Source organism: Periplaneta americana, chromosome 11 (genome assembly GCF_040183065.1).
Source record: "Periplaneta americana isolate PAMFEO1 chromosome 11, P.americana_PAMFEO1_priV1, whole genome shotgun sequence".
Lineage (NCBI taxonomy): Eukaryota > Metazoa > Arthropoda > Insecta > Blattodea > Blattidae > Periplaneta > Periplaneta americana.
The window spans coordinates 134,537,664-134,553,305 of NC_091127.1; the positions used below are offsets into that span (position 1 = coordinate 134,537,664).

General features: G+C 36.2%; 2 protein-coding genes across 3 annotated transcripts in view; one reads left to right on the plus strand and one right to left on the minus strand.

The window, feature by feature from the left end:
• Positions 1-7,869, minus strand: part of LOC138709365 (RIB43A-like with coiled-coils protein 1) — a 15,142-nt gene extending 7,273 nt beyond the window's left edge. Inside the window, exons 1-4 of the mRNA XM_069840096.1 lie at positions 7,635-7,869; positions 7,273-7,413; positions 3,121-3,284; positions 612-852 (exon numbers count right to left, since the gene is read on the minus strand). Coding sequence (XP_069696197.1) covers positions 612-852; positions 3,121-3,284; positions 7,273-7,413; positions 7,635-7,745 — 657 coding nt within the window. The 5' untranslated portion in view covers positions 7,746-7,869. The remainder of the gene's footprint in view (positions 1-611; positions 853-3,120; positions 3,285-7,272; positions 7,414-7,634) is intronic.
• Positions 7,870-8,357: 488 nt separating this feature from the next.
• LOC138709367 (uncharacterized) overlaps positions 8,358-15,642 on the plus strand; it is a 409,404-nt gene continuing 402,119 nt past the window's right edge. For both annotated transcript variants that reach the window (XM_069840100.1, XM_069840101.1), the window contains exon 1: positions 8,358-8,635. In XM_069840100.1, coding sequence (XP_069696201.1) covers positions 8,443-8,635 — 193 coding nt within the window. In that variant the 5' untranslated portion in view covers positions 8,358-8,442. The remainder of the gene's footprint in view (positions 8,636-15,642) is intronic.

Below are 15,642 nucleotides of genomic sequence, written 5' to 3' on the forward strand. Positions count from 1 at the left end.
CCAAAGAAGAAAATTTGTAAATACGTTTACCTATAGTTCCATAGGACAACAAATCGACAGTCTTAAGCTGCAGTTTGTTTACGGCGATCATTGCCAGGTGCACATCGCTGGTGATTGTTGCCTGGAGTCGCTAGCAGTTAAAATGAATGCGCACGGTTTCTTTACAGCGATGATCACCAATGTAGATCGTTGGACGCGACACAGATCGCTGGAGGTTGCCTCTGAAGCAAATCCAGGAAGCACATCGCCACATACATGTCCAATAATCGATATTTAGAGAATGCCAAGTAGAAATATTGAATTGAGTTATGGCAGCAAAACAAATGAGAATTGACAGCGATGTACGCTGATAAAGAAACCACTTCCTGATTATCATCGCCAGCATTTATAATCACTAGCGATGATCGCTGTAAACAAACCATAGCTTAAAGAATGGTAGTGAAAAGCTTAATTATATGCAGGAAATCTGCCCTACAGCTGCTTCGTCCACATAAAACTCATTCAAAGGACATGCAAGAATCGAATTATATTGCTATTGGTAAGAAACTACTAGCTGAAAGAGCCATGATGGCCTGAGAAAAAACCACAGAGAAAAGAAAACAGGATTATACCAAGGCCCTGTTGAACCTCTGGTTGGCTTCGTTGAGGCGCCTTCTGCACTCTTGCTCCATCTTGTCCAGCTCACAAGCTCGCTGGTCTCGTGCCATCAATGCCTCATCATATGCATGCTGGGCAGCTATGCGGTCACAATCAGCTGCCTGTCGCTCCTTCATCTGCTGCTCCAACCAAGATCTGAACTGCTCACGCTGTGCCTTGAGTCTTTCCTTGCTCGCTAGGTCTTCACCAACAAATCTGTTGTTGAAGCATATTCAATAAGAAACTATAATACTATGCATTTATAGAATTTGGGAATGTGTGCATACTACTACACTGACCGGCAGAAAAAGTGGAACACTTCACATTTTTATAAAAATCTTAATTTATTGCAATAAAAAAATATTTCCCTTCAAATATTTATGGCAATTTTATGAAAACAACATATTTGATTATAGAAAATACTGAAACATTTTTAGCAACATGCATGTAACTCACAATTTTCTGTAACTTTTGCAGATCTTGAAATTTATTTCGCATTATGATTTTGTCAATTTAAGGCAAATGAAAACAAAGTTAATGTTTACACTGCACCTCTTGAGGTCACTAATCACTAAAGACGAGTATTTCCACCCCTGGCGTCTATGACAGCCTGTAAGCGTTGAGGCATACTGATCACTAACTGTTGGAGGGCTTCTTGGGGGATGAGATCTCACTCCTCCAGCAATGTTGCCCTCAACTGCGCCAAGGTGTTGATGTCACGCAGTTGGACATTTCTTCCGAGCATATTCCACACCTGCTCAATAGGATTTATGTCGGGACTACGAGCTGACCAGTCTAGGATTCGTATCCCAACTTTCTGTAGATATTGCACAACACAGCGAGTGGTAGGCAGATGGGCGTTATCATGTATGAGTATAAAGTTCTGGCCAATGAAAGGTGCAAAGAGCATCACATGGTCTTCTACAATCTCTTCGAAGTACCTTTGTGCATTGAGAGTCCAGCGATCAACAAACACGAGGTCAGTGCGGGCCACATTGCTGATGCCATTGTACACCATTACTGAGCTGCCCCCAAACGGAATTCTAGAGGAACGAGTACCTCTCTCTAGGCCTTCTCCACACCTTTTCTCGTCCATCAGCAGACCTCAGGTTCAAGTCGTATAGTCGATTATTTACTTTAATTATATTTATGCTCGACCATGCCGAAATGTAGTAATTATACACCTGGTAGCAGCCCTTTAATGGACCTCATTAAAGCACACTATTCATTAAAGTTCAGGTGTTCCACCAATCAAAAAATACCATTGTAGCAATATGAAAGCGCAAGTATCGATTATTCTCGGATATGCAATCGAAAGGCAACAATAAATCAATAAATCACCTATATTTGAAATAAAGTCAGTTCTGTTACTATAATAATTAGCGCTAATTGTAAATAATATTCAAATAAATTCAATTTGTCATCTCGTTTTTCAATGTCTAATTCAATTTCAAGGTTATATCGAGATTAATGTTTATTTTACTCTCTAGATTATATCAAGGTCAATGTCGAGATTTGTTTCTCGAAAAAAATCAATATTTTCGCATCTGCGCACATCTCACAATTTACGAGGTATTGCACAAGGTCAGTTCCGCTCCTCAGTCAGATAAGAATAACATGAATACTGTACTTCTGAATAATTTCAAGTTAGAAATATGGTCGAGCATAAAAAGTCGTATGAAACTTGACTATAATGGTAATTAAGACGCTCGTATGAAAATTAAGAAACGAGCGCAAGCGAGTTTCATAAACATACTCGCGTCTTAATTACTACCATTATAGGCTCGTTGTATAATGTACTATTATATGTACGAGGATGATTAAAATAAGGTAACAAGAGCTCTCACAAAGTAGGTGACATATTCCCCCTCTTGTTCCGCAAAGCTCCCGCAGCAGACCTCAGCTTTATTATGCAGCCATTAGTTAGTGCCAACCCTCGCAGTATCTGTTTTAAGATGGCTGATCGCATGGAAATATGGTCAAAATGTGGAAATGAATACTGTGATCCAGTTTTTGCGTCTGGAGGGCATCTCACCACCAGAAATTCATTGTCAGCTTGTTGAGGTGTATGGTGAGAAACAGCGCTTCTAATGGGAGGTACCATACTGGACCATCCTTCTAACACCCCCCTACCTGGCACACAGTAATTTCCATCTCTTCAGACATTGAAGAAGCACTTGGGTGGTAAGCGATTCAACACCAATATGGCAGTTTAGCAAGCTGTCATGACATGGCTTCAAGGACATGACGCAGATTTCTTCTGTTGGAACAAGTGTTTGGACAAGCATGGTGACTAAGTTGAAAAGTAATTCGTACCAATGCCCTGCTATTGTGTATCGGTATATCTGCCTCTGAAATAAAGTTCGTCATGAGAGCTCTTGTTACTGTACCTTACTTTTTGAAGCACCGTCGTAACAAGTTGAGATTTAAGTTTATTGCAGAAGAAGAAGACTTATAGATAAACCACATTTTGATGCTTTATACCTCTGAGCAGAGGAAGGGCCACAGCGAGGGTCATCGTCATGTAACCGGGCTGGCAGACTTTTCTTTAAGCCATCTGGATCATAGAGATCAAACTCTCGTCTGGTCTCAGGTCTTTGGTAAATAGCTCGAAATGTGTTGATGTCTTGATTCACGCGCTTCTTTTCCTAGAAACAGATCCACATTACAGAGTGTGTGATGTGTTTTAATAAAGTTGTCCACAACGTTTTTCAAGCTTGATTCAGAAGAAATGTTGTTTATTTACTTGTATTTATCTGTTTTGTGGTAGGTACCTTTTAAATTAGTGATAATAATTAAAATTGTATGCAATAGCACAGAAATGGAAATAAAAGTGCAGGATGGCACATTTTGAAACTTAGTAAGCTTACAGCTAGATGAACGAGAAAATGTTACAAGTTTTCACCATATTGTTTAAACTATAGGAAGAGTAGAATAATTTCAAGGGAAAAATTGTTCCCGGGGCCGGGTATATGAAGAGTACACGGGAAAAACAATCACAATTCTCATAAGGGTGATGTCATCATCTAGTTCAATATATTACTGCAAAATTTCAGTGTTTTTCTTATTAAAACTAGTAAAGGAAAATTATCACCATGGATAGTCATGCTCTCCTGCTTTTTTTTTTTTTTTTTGTATTAGGAACAGCAATATAGTGAATTAGAAGATGACATTACCGTTAAGAGAATTGTGACTTTGATTGTTTTTCCCCTGTACTCTTTCATTTCATAATGCCGCATGTGAAAGTTAAACATTGTCCTTCATGCTGTATATAAATAAACTTGGCATAAACTATGAGATTGAGTGTAAAATTTTAATCTTAAAATTCAACATAAAGTTACCTTTATAAAATTATATATATAAGTAAGTGTAAGCTACTTTTTAAGAATTCATTTAACATAAAATAAATGAAGACAATGAATGACGGACATCGTTAATAAAATTTTAGACCTCAGTTTTAATTTCTAAAGAAAATTATGAATGAGTTTAGAAATAACAAATGCAGTAAATATTAATGAGAACGATATGAAATTTTACATAATTTAGATTAAAATACATTTGAGGAGGAAAAAAACTAGTGCCAGACGTAACAACATTACAAAGCTTAGAATTATGTTTAGAAATATGATGTTTTCGATCTTATACTTCTGATGTATTTAAGGGGAAATTAACAGCCCTATCCCGTAATGGCCAATTTTCAATTTGCTTGTTTAATGTCCCATTATCTCAGGTACTATTGAAGACCCATACTGAAATTTGTACTGAATAAAGATACAAGGTATCTAAGCAAACTGACGCAGATTTCATCAATATAAGTTCTAAAAAAGAGATTCGAATTTTTTTAATACTGTTGATATTTTGCTATTTTTTTTTTCAAATGTCCCATTTTCTCAGGAACTATAAAATTATCGAAGGATGAAATTTAAATACATGTTGACGACAACCCTACCCCATAGTACACACTTATGCAGCATGTTATCAGTTGTCAGTTTATTTCAGTAGTTTATTACATGCATGCTCTTTTATCTTTATGCAATTATGGAAGGTACCTGTGGCACAAAAATCACTTGCTAAAGGGAGAAAACAATCAAACAAAAATTATGTCAATCCAAATTAAAGAATGCCATCAAATTATTCAACAACTTCAGAAACTACAAAAAAAAAGTACAGTACAACTACAATGGATACCAGCACATTGTGGAATCTGTGACAACGAGACTGCTGATCTTGCAGAAAAAGCTGTGACCTGTCTCAGAAGAAGAATAAAAATTTACCCTTCATACCCATAAAAACAATAAAATTAAAAACAGATACAATCCAAGAAAGCCAAGGACAAAAAGTGGACCAGTGCTTGTGGTGGAATGAAAAAAGAACCGGGATGATTTTCCCTTTTTAATTCAAAGACATAGGTTATGAAAATATACCCTGTGATGTACAGTCTGTATTATTTTATACTTTATTAGCTTCTCTTCCTCTATTGTTAGGTATATTTTATATTTAAAATTTTTTAGGTTTATTATATATTCTTTTATTGGTGGGTATTTTTTATATTAATAATTTGTTTCATCTAGACCTAAAAACATATTACAGTAGTTTAAATAGCATGCATTAAAATAGAGTCACACATGCATTACATATTAAGAAGTAACGGGATGGTTTTAAGCCATTTCAAAAGAAACCAGGATGCCATCCCATCACATCCTGCTCCATCTCAAGCCCTGAGAATATTATTGTTGATAAACCAGAAACCATCCCCCAAGAAAAACTGCAATAATAAAATTCAGACTTATCACAGAACAAAACTGTTTATCAAAGCACCTAAACAAAATAGGAAACTTTTTTTAGTACCGGTATTACTATTCTTCTCAGAAGTATGAAAATGTTTGTTGAATTACATAAATGATACTATTATATGTATGTTCAAATTACTTAATCAGACTAACCTATCCTAATGTAGGATATCAATGCTATGAGAGTAGATTTGTGATACAGTATTCAGTTTTGCTGTTATTATTATTATTATTATTATTATTATTATTATTATTATTATTATTATTTTTATTATTACATGTTTTGGTACAATATACAGAGATATTATTATGACATGATGCGAGAAAATGGCAGGTGACTCGTGGCGCACTGCTAGCTTGGTTTCTGGCAAGCGCATAACCATTTCTCCAGCACTTCTACAATACTTAACAGTACTAACAATAAATGTTCAATAATTTGGACGTAAGTGTACCATTGTCACACTCATTGCTGAAAATGTCACCCAGTCTTTCACCAATCTCATATAATTATACATCTTGATTACACAACTTTTAACACTGTATCACTTCGGAATATGTATTATATGACTTTCTTGTGTTAAATTCTATCGTACCTGGTTTACATGTTTCGACCTATTATGGGTCATCCTCAGAACTGAGATGGTCGAAACATGTAAACCAGGTACGATAGAATTTAACACAAGAAAGTCATTATAATACATATTCCGAGCTCATATAATTTTTCTTCTGTAAGAACACTACGTTTTCTCTTTGATTTACGATTGTTCACTGAGCCTGTTTCTTTAAATCTTTTAACGAGACTTCTAATTGTTTTGGCAGAAGGCACAGGTCTGTTTGGAAACTTTATTCGAAATTTACGTGTTGTTTTTGCACTCGACCTTCTGCCTTTTATGTGCATATTGTACGTATACAGTCACACAATGAGAATTTGTTTGTAGGCATTACCTAAATACACAATAATCACTAAACTTTATAGCCCTATATTAACTTTGTACACTTGAAGAATTAAGACTTTTGTAACATGACTTGTGACTACAGCAAATGCCACATGGCGACTGAAGATCTCGCAGGGAGCTGGCTGCCAGTAATCCACCATTTTCTCGCATCACATCATAATAATATCTCTGTAGTAGGCAGTCTTCTTTACTGCAAATAATATTTCCGATTTTTGGGAAAACAGTACTTAAATTAGAAATTTATTTGCATTACTTATTTGTAGCATTTAAATGTTAATTACCACAAATGAAGATGTTAAGACTATATAGGAAAATTGCTGCAACTGACAGAAATAGAAAAAGGAATTGGCTGAGTCACTTGGCAAGAAGGAATTGCCTACTGTAAGATACACTGGAAGGAATGGTGAATGGGAGAAAAGTTCGGGGCAAAAGAAGACAGCAGATTATAGACAACATTAAGATATATGGATAGTATGGGGAGACTAAGAGGAAGGCAGAAAATAGGGAAGATTGGAAAATGTTGGGTTTGCAGAAAACTGTAAATGAAATGAATTAGTAGAAATACAGCAGGCTACCTATAAAACCAAACTTCATGTTTAGTCTATGTTTAATACTGTTATATGAAAATATATTTGTTTCATTTGTAGAAAACAGTGACTTCGTTATAGCAGAATTTATGTGAGAAACAAAAGTTAGTGCACCCTCATACTAAGCCTACTCTGATGTTTTATGTAGCCTACAAAGTTTCTAGCATCAGTGGTGTACTAAATAATTTGGGACTTTTTAAAATTGGAAACTAAAAACTCTGTACAACATTCTTTATGCGCAAAATGCTTAGGTACTATACATTACAAAAACATTGGAAATTTGTTTCTGTATGAGAATATTACTTCTTCGATTTTCCTTTCAACCATAAGAGCAACTTGGGCATCACGGATTCTCTGTTCATCAAATGTCTCTTCTCTTCTTTGCTGTTCGTGAACAAGAATTTTTCTTTCCTCTATTTGTTTTTCCAAAGCTGTTCGGTCTATCTGAAAAAAAAAATGCTTACCATCAGTAATAAGATGACGATTTTTTAATTGTTTCATCAACATTTTCAAAATGTTTTAAGTTTCACTTTCTGTGCTATTCTCCTGTTAGAAATTAATTTACTTAAAAATTAGAAACTAAGCCTATCTTTTTGTCTACCCAATGAAGAAATCTAGGGAAGTAGGCTATAAGATGAAATAGATACAGTAAAAATATTACTCACTCCAATAAGTCTTTGCCTGGCATTAAAAATTCTGCTTTTTCTCTCTTCTTCAAATCTGCGGCGCCTTTCAATGGCAGCTGCTTGTTTGTAATCCTGAGGTAGCATAAGCATTTTTAATAGACAATTTTAAATTCTTGTTAAATTAACTTGAGAGACACTGACTTCAATGTAATCAGTGTGTATTACATGGGCCTCTAAATAAGGTGGTTGCTAGGGGGTTGCTATGATGGAAGTCGGGTATGATCTTTCATGCCTCGTAATTTTGACTTTTTTTAACTGGCTTAAAACATCCGAAAAAAATTGAGTGAGATTCATTTTATAAGTCAATTAATGCATGTAATAATTATTGTTATTCTCAGAGATTTATATATGTCCCCCAATCTGAACTTATTAAATTTAACGTTGGTAGATGGCAATACGGGATAGTTTAGGATATTTTTACAGGAAAGAAGGTTCTATTACTATAAAATACATTAGGATTAGAAACATTGTATTTGTGTGCATCTTTGGTATTAACACTGTTATAAAATAACTATTATGTTTCTTTCGTATCCAAATTTGAACGATATGTTTTCCTTCACTTTTATATTCCGAGAAACATTCTGTTTTATTCTCATACATAGGAGTAGTTGCTCCTCTTAAGATCTTTGGTATGCGACTATTCTGCCATCTGACGACAAATACACACGACATTGGAAAAACAAGAATGACAAAAGTGTTGTATAGCGCGCTAGGAGTACAGTATATTTCGTGCTTGATTGCGGGCAGGTTATTGTTTGGAAATGCGGTAAATGTGTGTTGTAAAAGAATGACTTCTAAAAAAGTTTATGGTAACAGGAAATTCTATGCTTTACCGGACGATTATCCTCTGAGAGTTTCTAAAGGTCGTGGAACGCACGGTGCCAAGAAGAACGAAGACACTGCGAAACTAATAAAATACATAGATGACAACGTTATTGGGAAGAACACCACATTTTCTGGCCCTTATGGAAGAAGAAAAGGTAAGTTAGTGATGATTTTACTTCAGCAATGTAAAGGAAGAATTTGTCCTTTGTAAAAGTGCTTCAGATATGAAATTCAAGTTTGGTTTTTGTGATAATGTGCTCAAATGTAGTGTGATGTATGTAGGTTAGGGCCGTCCGTCTCACAACGTGCAGTGCAGTTCCATATCATTATTTGTGTTTACTTATTGTCCATAGGTGAAAAGTTCTGAAGATAGTTTCTATACTTTCCAATATTTGAAATTAAATGCATAAGAAATGTATAGCTTTCATCTTATCATCAATATTACTTTTGTCAATATAACGCGTTTAAATTCCAGCAAAATACGATTGCAATTTTTGTGATAAAGGTAGTAGGCTTATGAGAAAATTTGGCGCATGAGGAATTGATCTTATTTGGGATGGTTTATATTAACATATAAATAGCAGCGGATTTGCGCATGTAAGAACCCCAAATTTCACATTTCTTTTATGCAATTGAATTTACGCGCGAGAGTGAGTTTAAGCTTAAAACATAGGATTACATGCTCCCATTCGAACCGCAGTTTTTTTTTGCAGTAATGTGCGTGTTTTCATGTTGCAGTTGTGAATTGATTCGGATCAAATTTGGAATATATGGTTTATTTTTTATCCCATATGACTTTGTATTGTTTCACGATGATTTTTTATTAAATTTTAAGTTTTGTGAAATGGTCAAATGAAAAATAATTCCTACTGATACGCTATAAGAAGAGTTTCACTTAATTTTATTAATTACCTATTCTTTATATCTGCTGGGAAAATTGAAAGACTGGTGCGGTTAAGCTCATCATCATTAGGTTCAAATGCGCATACTGATGACAGTGACAAAATACATAGACTTTAATGAGTCGTTTAGTCAACTGTCCGAAGACAGGTCTGTTTGTGATCTGTGAGTCTGAATGTCACAAGTGACACCAAGAAGGCACTACTCATGAGGGAACTAAGGAGATAATGGGATAGTGTGGCCAGTTTCTTTTCCCCTCTTTAATGAGTAATATTCTGAAATTGTTACGAAGTAAAGGACAACGAAATGTAGCTTTTAATGTATAGACTCTAAAAAAATGCTATAAATCTGCCTAGGCTTACTCCATGGAGCTGTAATTTTCTGCTACGTGATATACCTCTCTACTTCGACTGCTGGTTCGGTGTAGAAATAGGCCTATATTGAAACTGCTAAATGGATGTAGCAAATTGGATGTAACCTATGAAAAACCTTTACTTCTACGAGAAACGTATGTGACCCTGTTAACCTACAAATATTGCGTTTTAAATGCATAAATTCCTTTTTATAATAGACCCGTTACTCTGCATCATGTGTAAAACAAAATAGCCTATTTCAAACCACAATAAAAGAGATACCGGTTATCTTCTTCGTCTCCTCTTGCTGTAAGTCTCGAGTTTATTATGTCTGAATGCCTCTTCCACCTTGGCGGGAGCGTTTGTTCTATATAATTTACTATATTTTTTTTATCCAACTCTTTACTAGTTTAATTTCAACGTCTCTCATTAAGAAACTTTATCGAGTAATGTCTTATTTTATAGCCTATTTTATAAGACTTTATTTTTTTCACAATAAATTACCTACTTTAATTCAGTAGTTTCACATAATATCCTGTTTTTTTCGTAATATCTATTTTAATTCAGTAAGTTTCACTTCATATCTTGTTTTTTTTTTCTGATGTGCATCATACGTGAAAATAGGCTTTCCTTAAAGATTTTTGTTCCCTTAATTTATTCTCTACATATTTCCGCTGCAACAGTAGAGGTAATTTTTCTGCTACAAATCTAGTGAACTCAGGTTTGACTCCTAACAGGGAAATGAAAATATTTTCCCCATTGGGAGCGTCTACTCGTATGTGTCCTGGGCTGGCCTGTTTGGCCTTGAGTCATCTGTCTAATGACAAACGAGTGATAATATTTTGTTATTTGTTTTTAAATTTGTGTCAACGTGAAAATATTACGTTCCCACATCAGGGAGTGTCATCATTGGCCATTACGTTTGCAATTATTGAATGGAGAGTCATCGAGCCTAAGTTAATTGTGCATGCTCAGGCAATTAACAACTAAATGTAGTATTCACTTTTTAAAAGAAAAATTAAACATCTACAACGGACTTTCACTCATATGTTTGTTATAGACTTCACATTATGTAGCAGAAGGCCTAAGTTATACTGTGTACAATACGATATTTAATATAAATTGAACGTCTTATTAAAGCATGTATAAAATAACATTATACCTACCGGTAGTTCTTTGTGCCAGATTCGAAAACCGAAGGTGAACACTTTCTGTGGAGTCTTGGAACAGGAAAAGAGAGAGAGAGTGTGCGCGAACTCTGTACTCGGAGATAAAACATCTCGACTGAAATGTAGGTTGGTATGCAGTACTTGTCCAGCGCATATTTATGTTGTAAAACCTCTGTTCAAGACAGCAACCGTGAGATATAATAATGTAATTTATATTCAGAAGAGGTAAACAAATACTTTTCCAAGCTAGCGACAAAGCACGGTTGAGAACATGTTCACGCACTTGGAAGGATGAAGAGGAACTGTTGAGATCTGCAAGATTTCTGCATTGAAGAAGGTTCGAATGTAATGAAGACCGCAGAATTAAATAGCAAATGTAGGCTTCGCCGCGTTCGTGGCTATTATGCTACCACGTTGGCCTTTCATCCAGGCGGCCTGGGTTCGATCCTCGGTCAGTCTGGGCGAAATTTGTGTTGTATGAAGCAGACGTTGCAGATGATTTTTCTCGAGGTACTTCCATTCCCTCATTCATTCCACCAACACTTCACTCCTCCCTTATTTCATCGATCATCTGTAATAATAGAAATAGGTTTGGACATGTTTGGGAGCAGTATGAGTTTCGATGCTGACCTAGGTTCTAAGGAGTTGGAACTCTTACCTGCAGGAATCAGGAAGGATGGCCCGCCTGTAAGGGTCAGATTCACAAATGCCACCCCTAGCCATCCTTCGGACTTTTACAATCATTGCACACAGGGCGTACAATGGGCCTAAATGCAAGGATCCAGGATTAGAAACCGTAAAACGCATCTTCTATTTTAATACAGTATCTTCATACTGTATTTCTCAATACATTGCCTTTCGATCAGCGTTCTTATATAAAAAAGTGGGGATGACTGGCGCATTGGATTGGAATGTTTCGTATAGATAATAGGTCTGCAGTATATGACAACATTTACTCTTAAATATTATGATTTTTCCGAAGAAATTTCAGAACTGCAATTTCTTCGCGATTACTGTCAACCCGTTTTAGTATTATCATGCCGTTATGTATAAGAAACTACAATTCCTCTTCCATTACTCACTTTTTTAATCATGTCCGTACGTCTTCAGAATCCACTCTTATAAGACATGGCAGGTTTTATATTCTTCACTGTAGTCTGTTCCATAGTCCACCCTCTCGTGCTTGTTCTTTTTTTTTTATTCCATGTCCCTGTAACGCCTCTAATGTGGCCGCAAAACTGTCCATAAAGTCATGTGCTTGGTGAGTACGATAAATTGGCCCCGTCTTTACTTCCATTCAGATTTCTGTTGCCGTTTGAATCCAAAAAGGTTGTGTTCTCAGGAAGATGATGCAATGATGTGGATTACCGTTGCTAGTACATGGTGTTCAGAGTGATATCAACCCCGAATATTACTTGTGCTCGCCGGTATTTGAACATGAACTGCAGCTTACATTCTTTAGTTTACTGTAATTTAAATTTACGTCATTCATCATTATCATCATCACCACCTTCATCATCAACACAGCAATAGCTATTTCGAAAAAAAAAAAAAGAATATAATTCTCTCCGGATGGCCTCTTTCGATTTTAGACGGTTTTTTTTTATGTGGGTATGAGTTTCCCGAACGATTCAGCACGAGTGTGCTGGCTTTTATAATTGGAAGTTGGTAAATCCTATTCTATTTTAAAACCACATGGATTAACAGCACAGGACATTAATTTTGACATCTTCACGTATGGGTCTATTTTTTCATTCCACGCATCAGGCTTTTATTTATCGTTTTTCATGGCAATTTTAAAATACATATCTACAGTTGAAAGCGTCTTTAATACTATATTATAGGCCTACTATTACTACTGCTACTACTACTAAAGTTTCAGAACAGCCCCGAGGTTCACTCAGCCTCCTATAAAATTGAGTACCGGGTCTTTCCCGGGGGTAAAAGGCGGTCAGAGCGTGGTGCCGACCACACCACCTCATTCTAGTGCCGAGGTCATGGAAAGCATGGGGCTCTACCTCCATGTCCCCCAAGTGCCTTCATGGCATGTTACGGGGATACCTTTACCTTTACCTTTTTACTACTACTAAAGAGAAGCACTCTCTCAGGTCATGACTGGAAACTGAATGCAGCCAGCTGTAGTTTTGCAATTCATAACCAACGAATTAGTGTTCTATAGAGATGATATATTATTACTATACGAATTAGTCCCTTAGAAAGTTGTATGTTATTTTGAATAAATCATAATCGACAGTAAGAATAATTTTATTATGCTGCATATTTATCTTCTACGGACCTCTGGTGAAAGAACTAAGGAAGAGACTAGTGAAGTGCTTTGTCTGGAGTGTAGCATTGTATGGGCCAGAAATATGGACATTACGACGAAGTGAAGAGAAGCGAATAGAAGCATTTGAAATGTGGATATGTGTGTGAAATGGACAGAGTAAGAAACGAAGCTGTGTTGGAAAGAGTGTATGAAGAAAGAATGATGCTGAAATTGAGGAAAAGTAATTGGCTGGGTCACTGGTTGAGAAGGGACTGCCTACTGAAGGCTGCATTGGAAGGAATGATGAACGGGAGAAGAGTTCGTGGCAGAAGAAGATAGATGATAGACGACATTAAGATATATGGCTCATATGGGGAGACAAAGAGGAAGGCAGAAAATAGAGACAGGAGAATGCTGAGTTTGCAGTGAAAGACCTGCCCTTGGGAAAAAACTATAAAGGAATGAATGTATGTATGTAGAGAGACTTTCCAGTCCTTGTGCCATTACATAGAGATACGAAATTATGGATGTCATGTAATGGTTTGCACATAGTGTTGAGGCTAACGAAGAATAGGACGGCGCTCGTCTAATTTATTCAGTGTTTGCCTTAAGTTTACGCAACTTTTTTTTCACGCCTTGTCCCGACTGGTACAGGGGTTGGTAAAGTGGTCACGATTGCCAGACGAAGATATGACGTAGATGAAGCAACATTTAATAGTTAGTACAAATTCAAAGGCAAATTATCAAGTGCCTGAACATTACATAAAATTTGTGTAAAGTTCCGGATAAATATAAAAGTGGCAATACATATTATAAAATTCAGATGGTGACTGGATACGGACCGGAAATCCAGGAGTCTTCTTCTTCTTCTTCTTCTTCTTCTTCTTCCTTTCCATCAAAGTGGTCTATTCCGATTCTTTTCTGTTAATGAGGTATTATGAATTTACCCGGAGTGAGAAAGAGAGCTCCGGAAGTATATTGCTCTCATTTGAAAACAAGGAATTTCTTTTTACCCCCTTTTCTCCTCTTCACAAATGATGGGATTTTTTTATCTTATGCCTATGTGTTATCTGATGCCATACTGAATATTCAGCCAGGAATTTCTGTACTTTTCTTTAACTCGTAATTATAATAAGTATAGACTAGGCCTACACATAAAATATTGTGATGTTACATCATTTCGATTTCCAGATTTGATACAGTAATTTATCCCGAACTGCTGGACTTTGTTCATATCAGTACCTATTATTTGATTTATCTCAAAGTGGTTCACACAAAATATAATAAATTTAGCAAGGCATTTATGGATTGCCTTGTAGAATAAACAAACGAAGCAGCGTAGTTGTTAATATTAAAGTGAAGGACTATTTCTTCAAAGAAATTATCTAAAGATTTATTACTAGTTTTTGGTCGTGAAACGTACTACGGCTGTCTGCGCTTTTTCTCTACGAATTCCAAGACAGAATCGCCAACGCAAGAGATCACGTGACGTGCAGGTAAACATTCGATCTTATATTTTCTTCGCGGGACTCAAATGGATACCGGAAAGGACAACTAATAGAAATGCCCTAGCATAATTCATTCATTCATTCATTTATTCATTGTGTTCTGCCCAGAATAACAAACTGAAAACACAACATTCTCCATTCTTTCTTATTTTCTGCCTTTATCTTAGTCTCCGCATATGACCCATATATCTTAATGTCGGCTATCATCTGATATCTTCTTCTGCCCCGAACTTTTCTCCCGTTCACCATTCCTTCCAGTGCATCCTTCAGAAGGCAGTTTCTTCTCAACCAGTGACCCAGCCAATTCCTTTTCCTGTTCCTGATCAGTTTCAGCATCATTCTTTCTTCACCCATTCTTCCAAACACAGCTTCGTTTGTTATTCTGTCTGTCCATTTCACACTCTCCAACCTTCTCCATGTCAACATTTCAAATGCTTCTATTCGCTTCTCTTCACTTCGTCGTAATGTCCATGTTTCTGCCCCATACAGTGCTACACTCCACACAAAGCACTTCACTAGTCTCTTCCCTAGTTCTTTCTCCAGAGGTCCGCGAAGATGCTCTTTTTTCTATTAACAGCTTCCTTGGCTATTGCTATTCTCCTTTTTACTTCTTGGCAGCAGCTCATGTTACTGCTTATAGTACACTCTAAGCATTTAAAGCTGTCCACTTGCTCTACTAGCTCATTTAGAATTCGCAAGTTTTATTCTTACAACTCCAAGGAAAATACATTTGAAGAGTCCAATGCAAGAATGATGGATGTAATTTGGAATACATTTTGCAGGAGAAGCAATTGAAAGTTTGAAATGCTTAGCGCTCAAAGCTTAACTGTGATTTTCCGATCATTACTGGACAATGACTATCAGTGTTACTGCCATATAACTCTGTCTTAAACTATACATTGACAGTCTTGGTTCATTTTCGACTAGAAAGTGACATCCATCATTCTTGCAGTGGACTCTTCATTT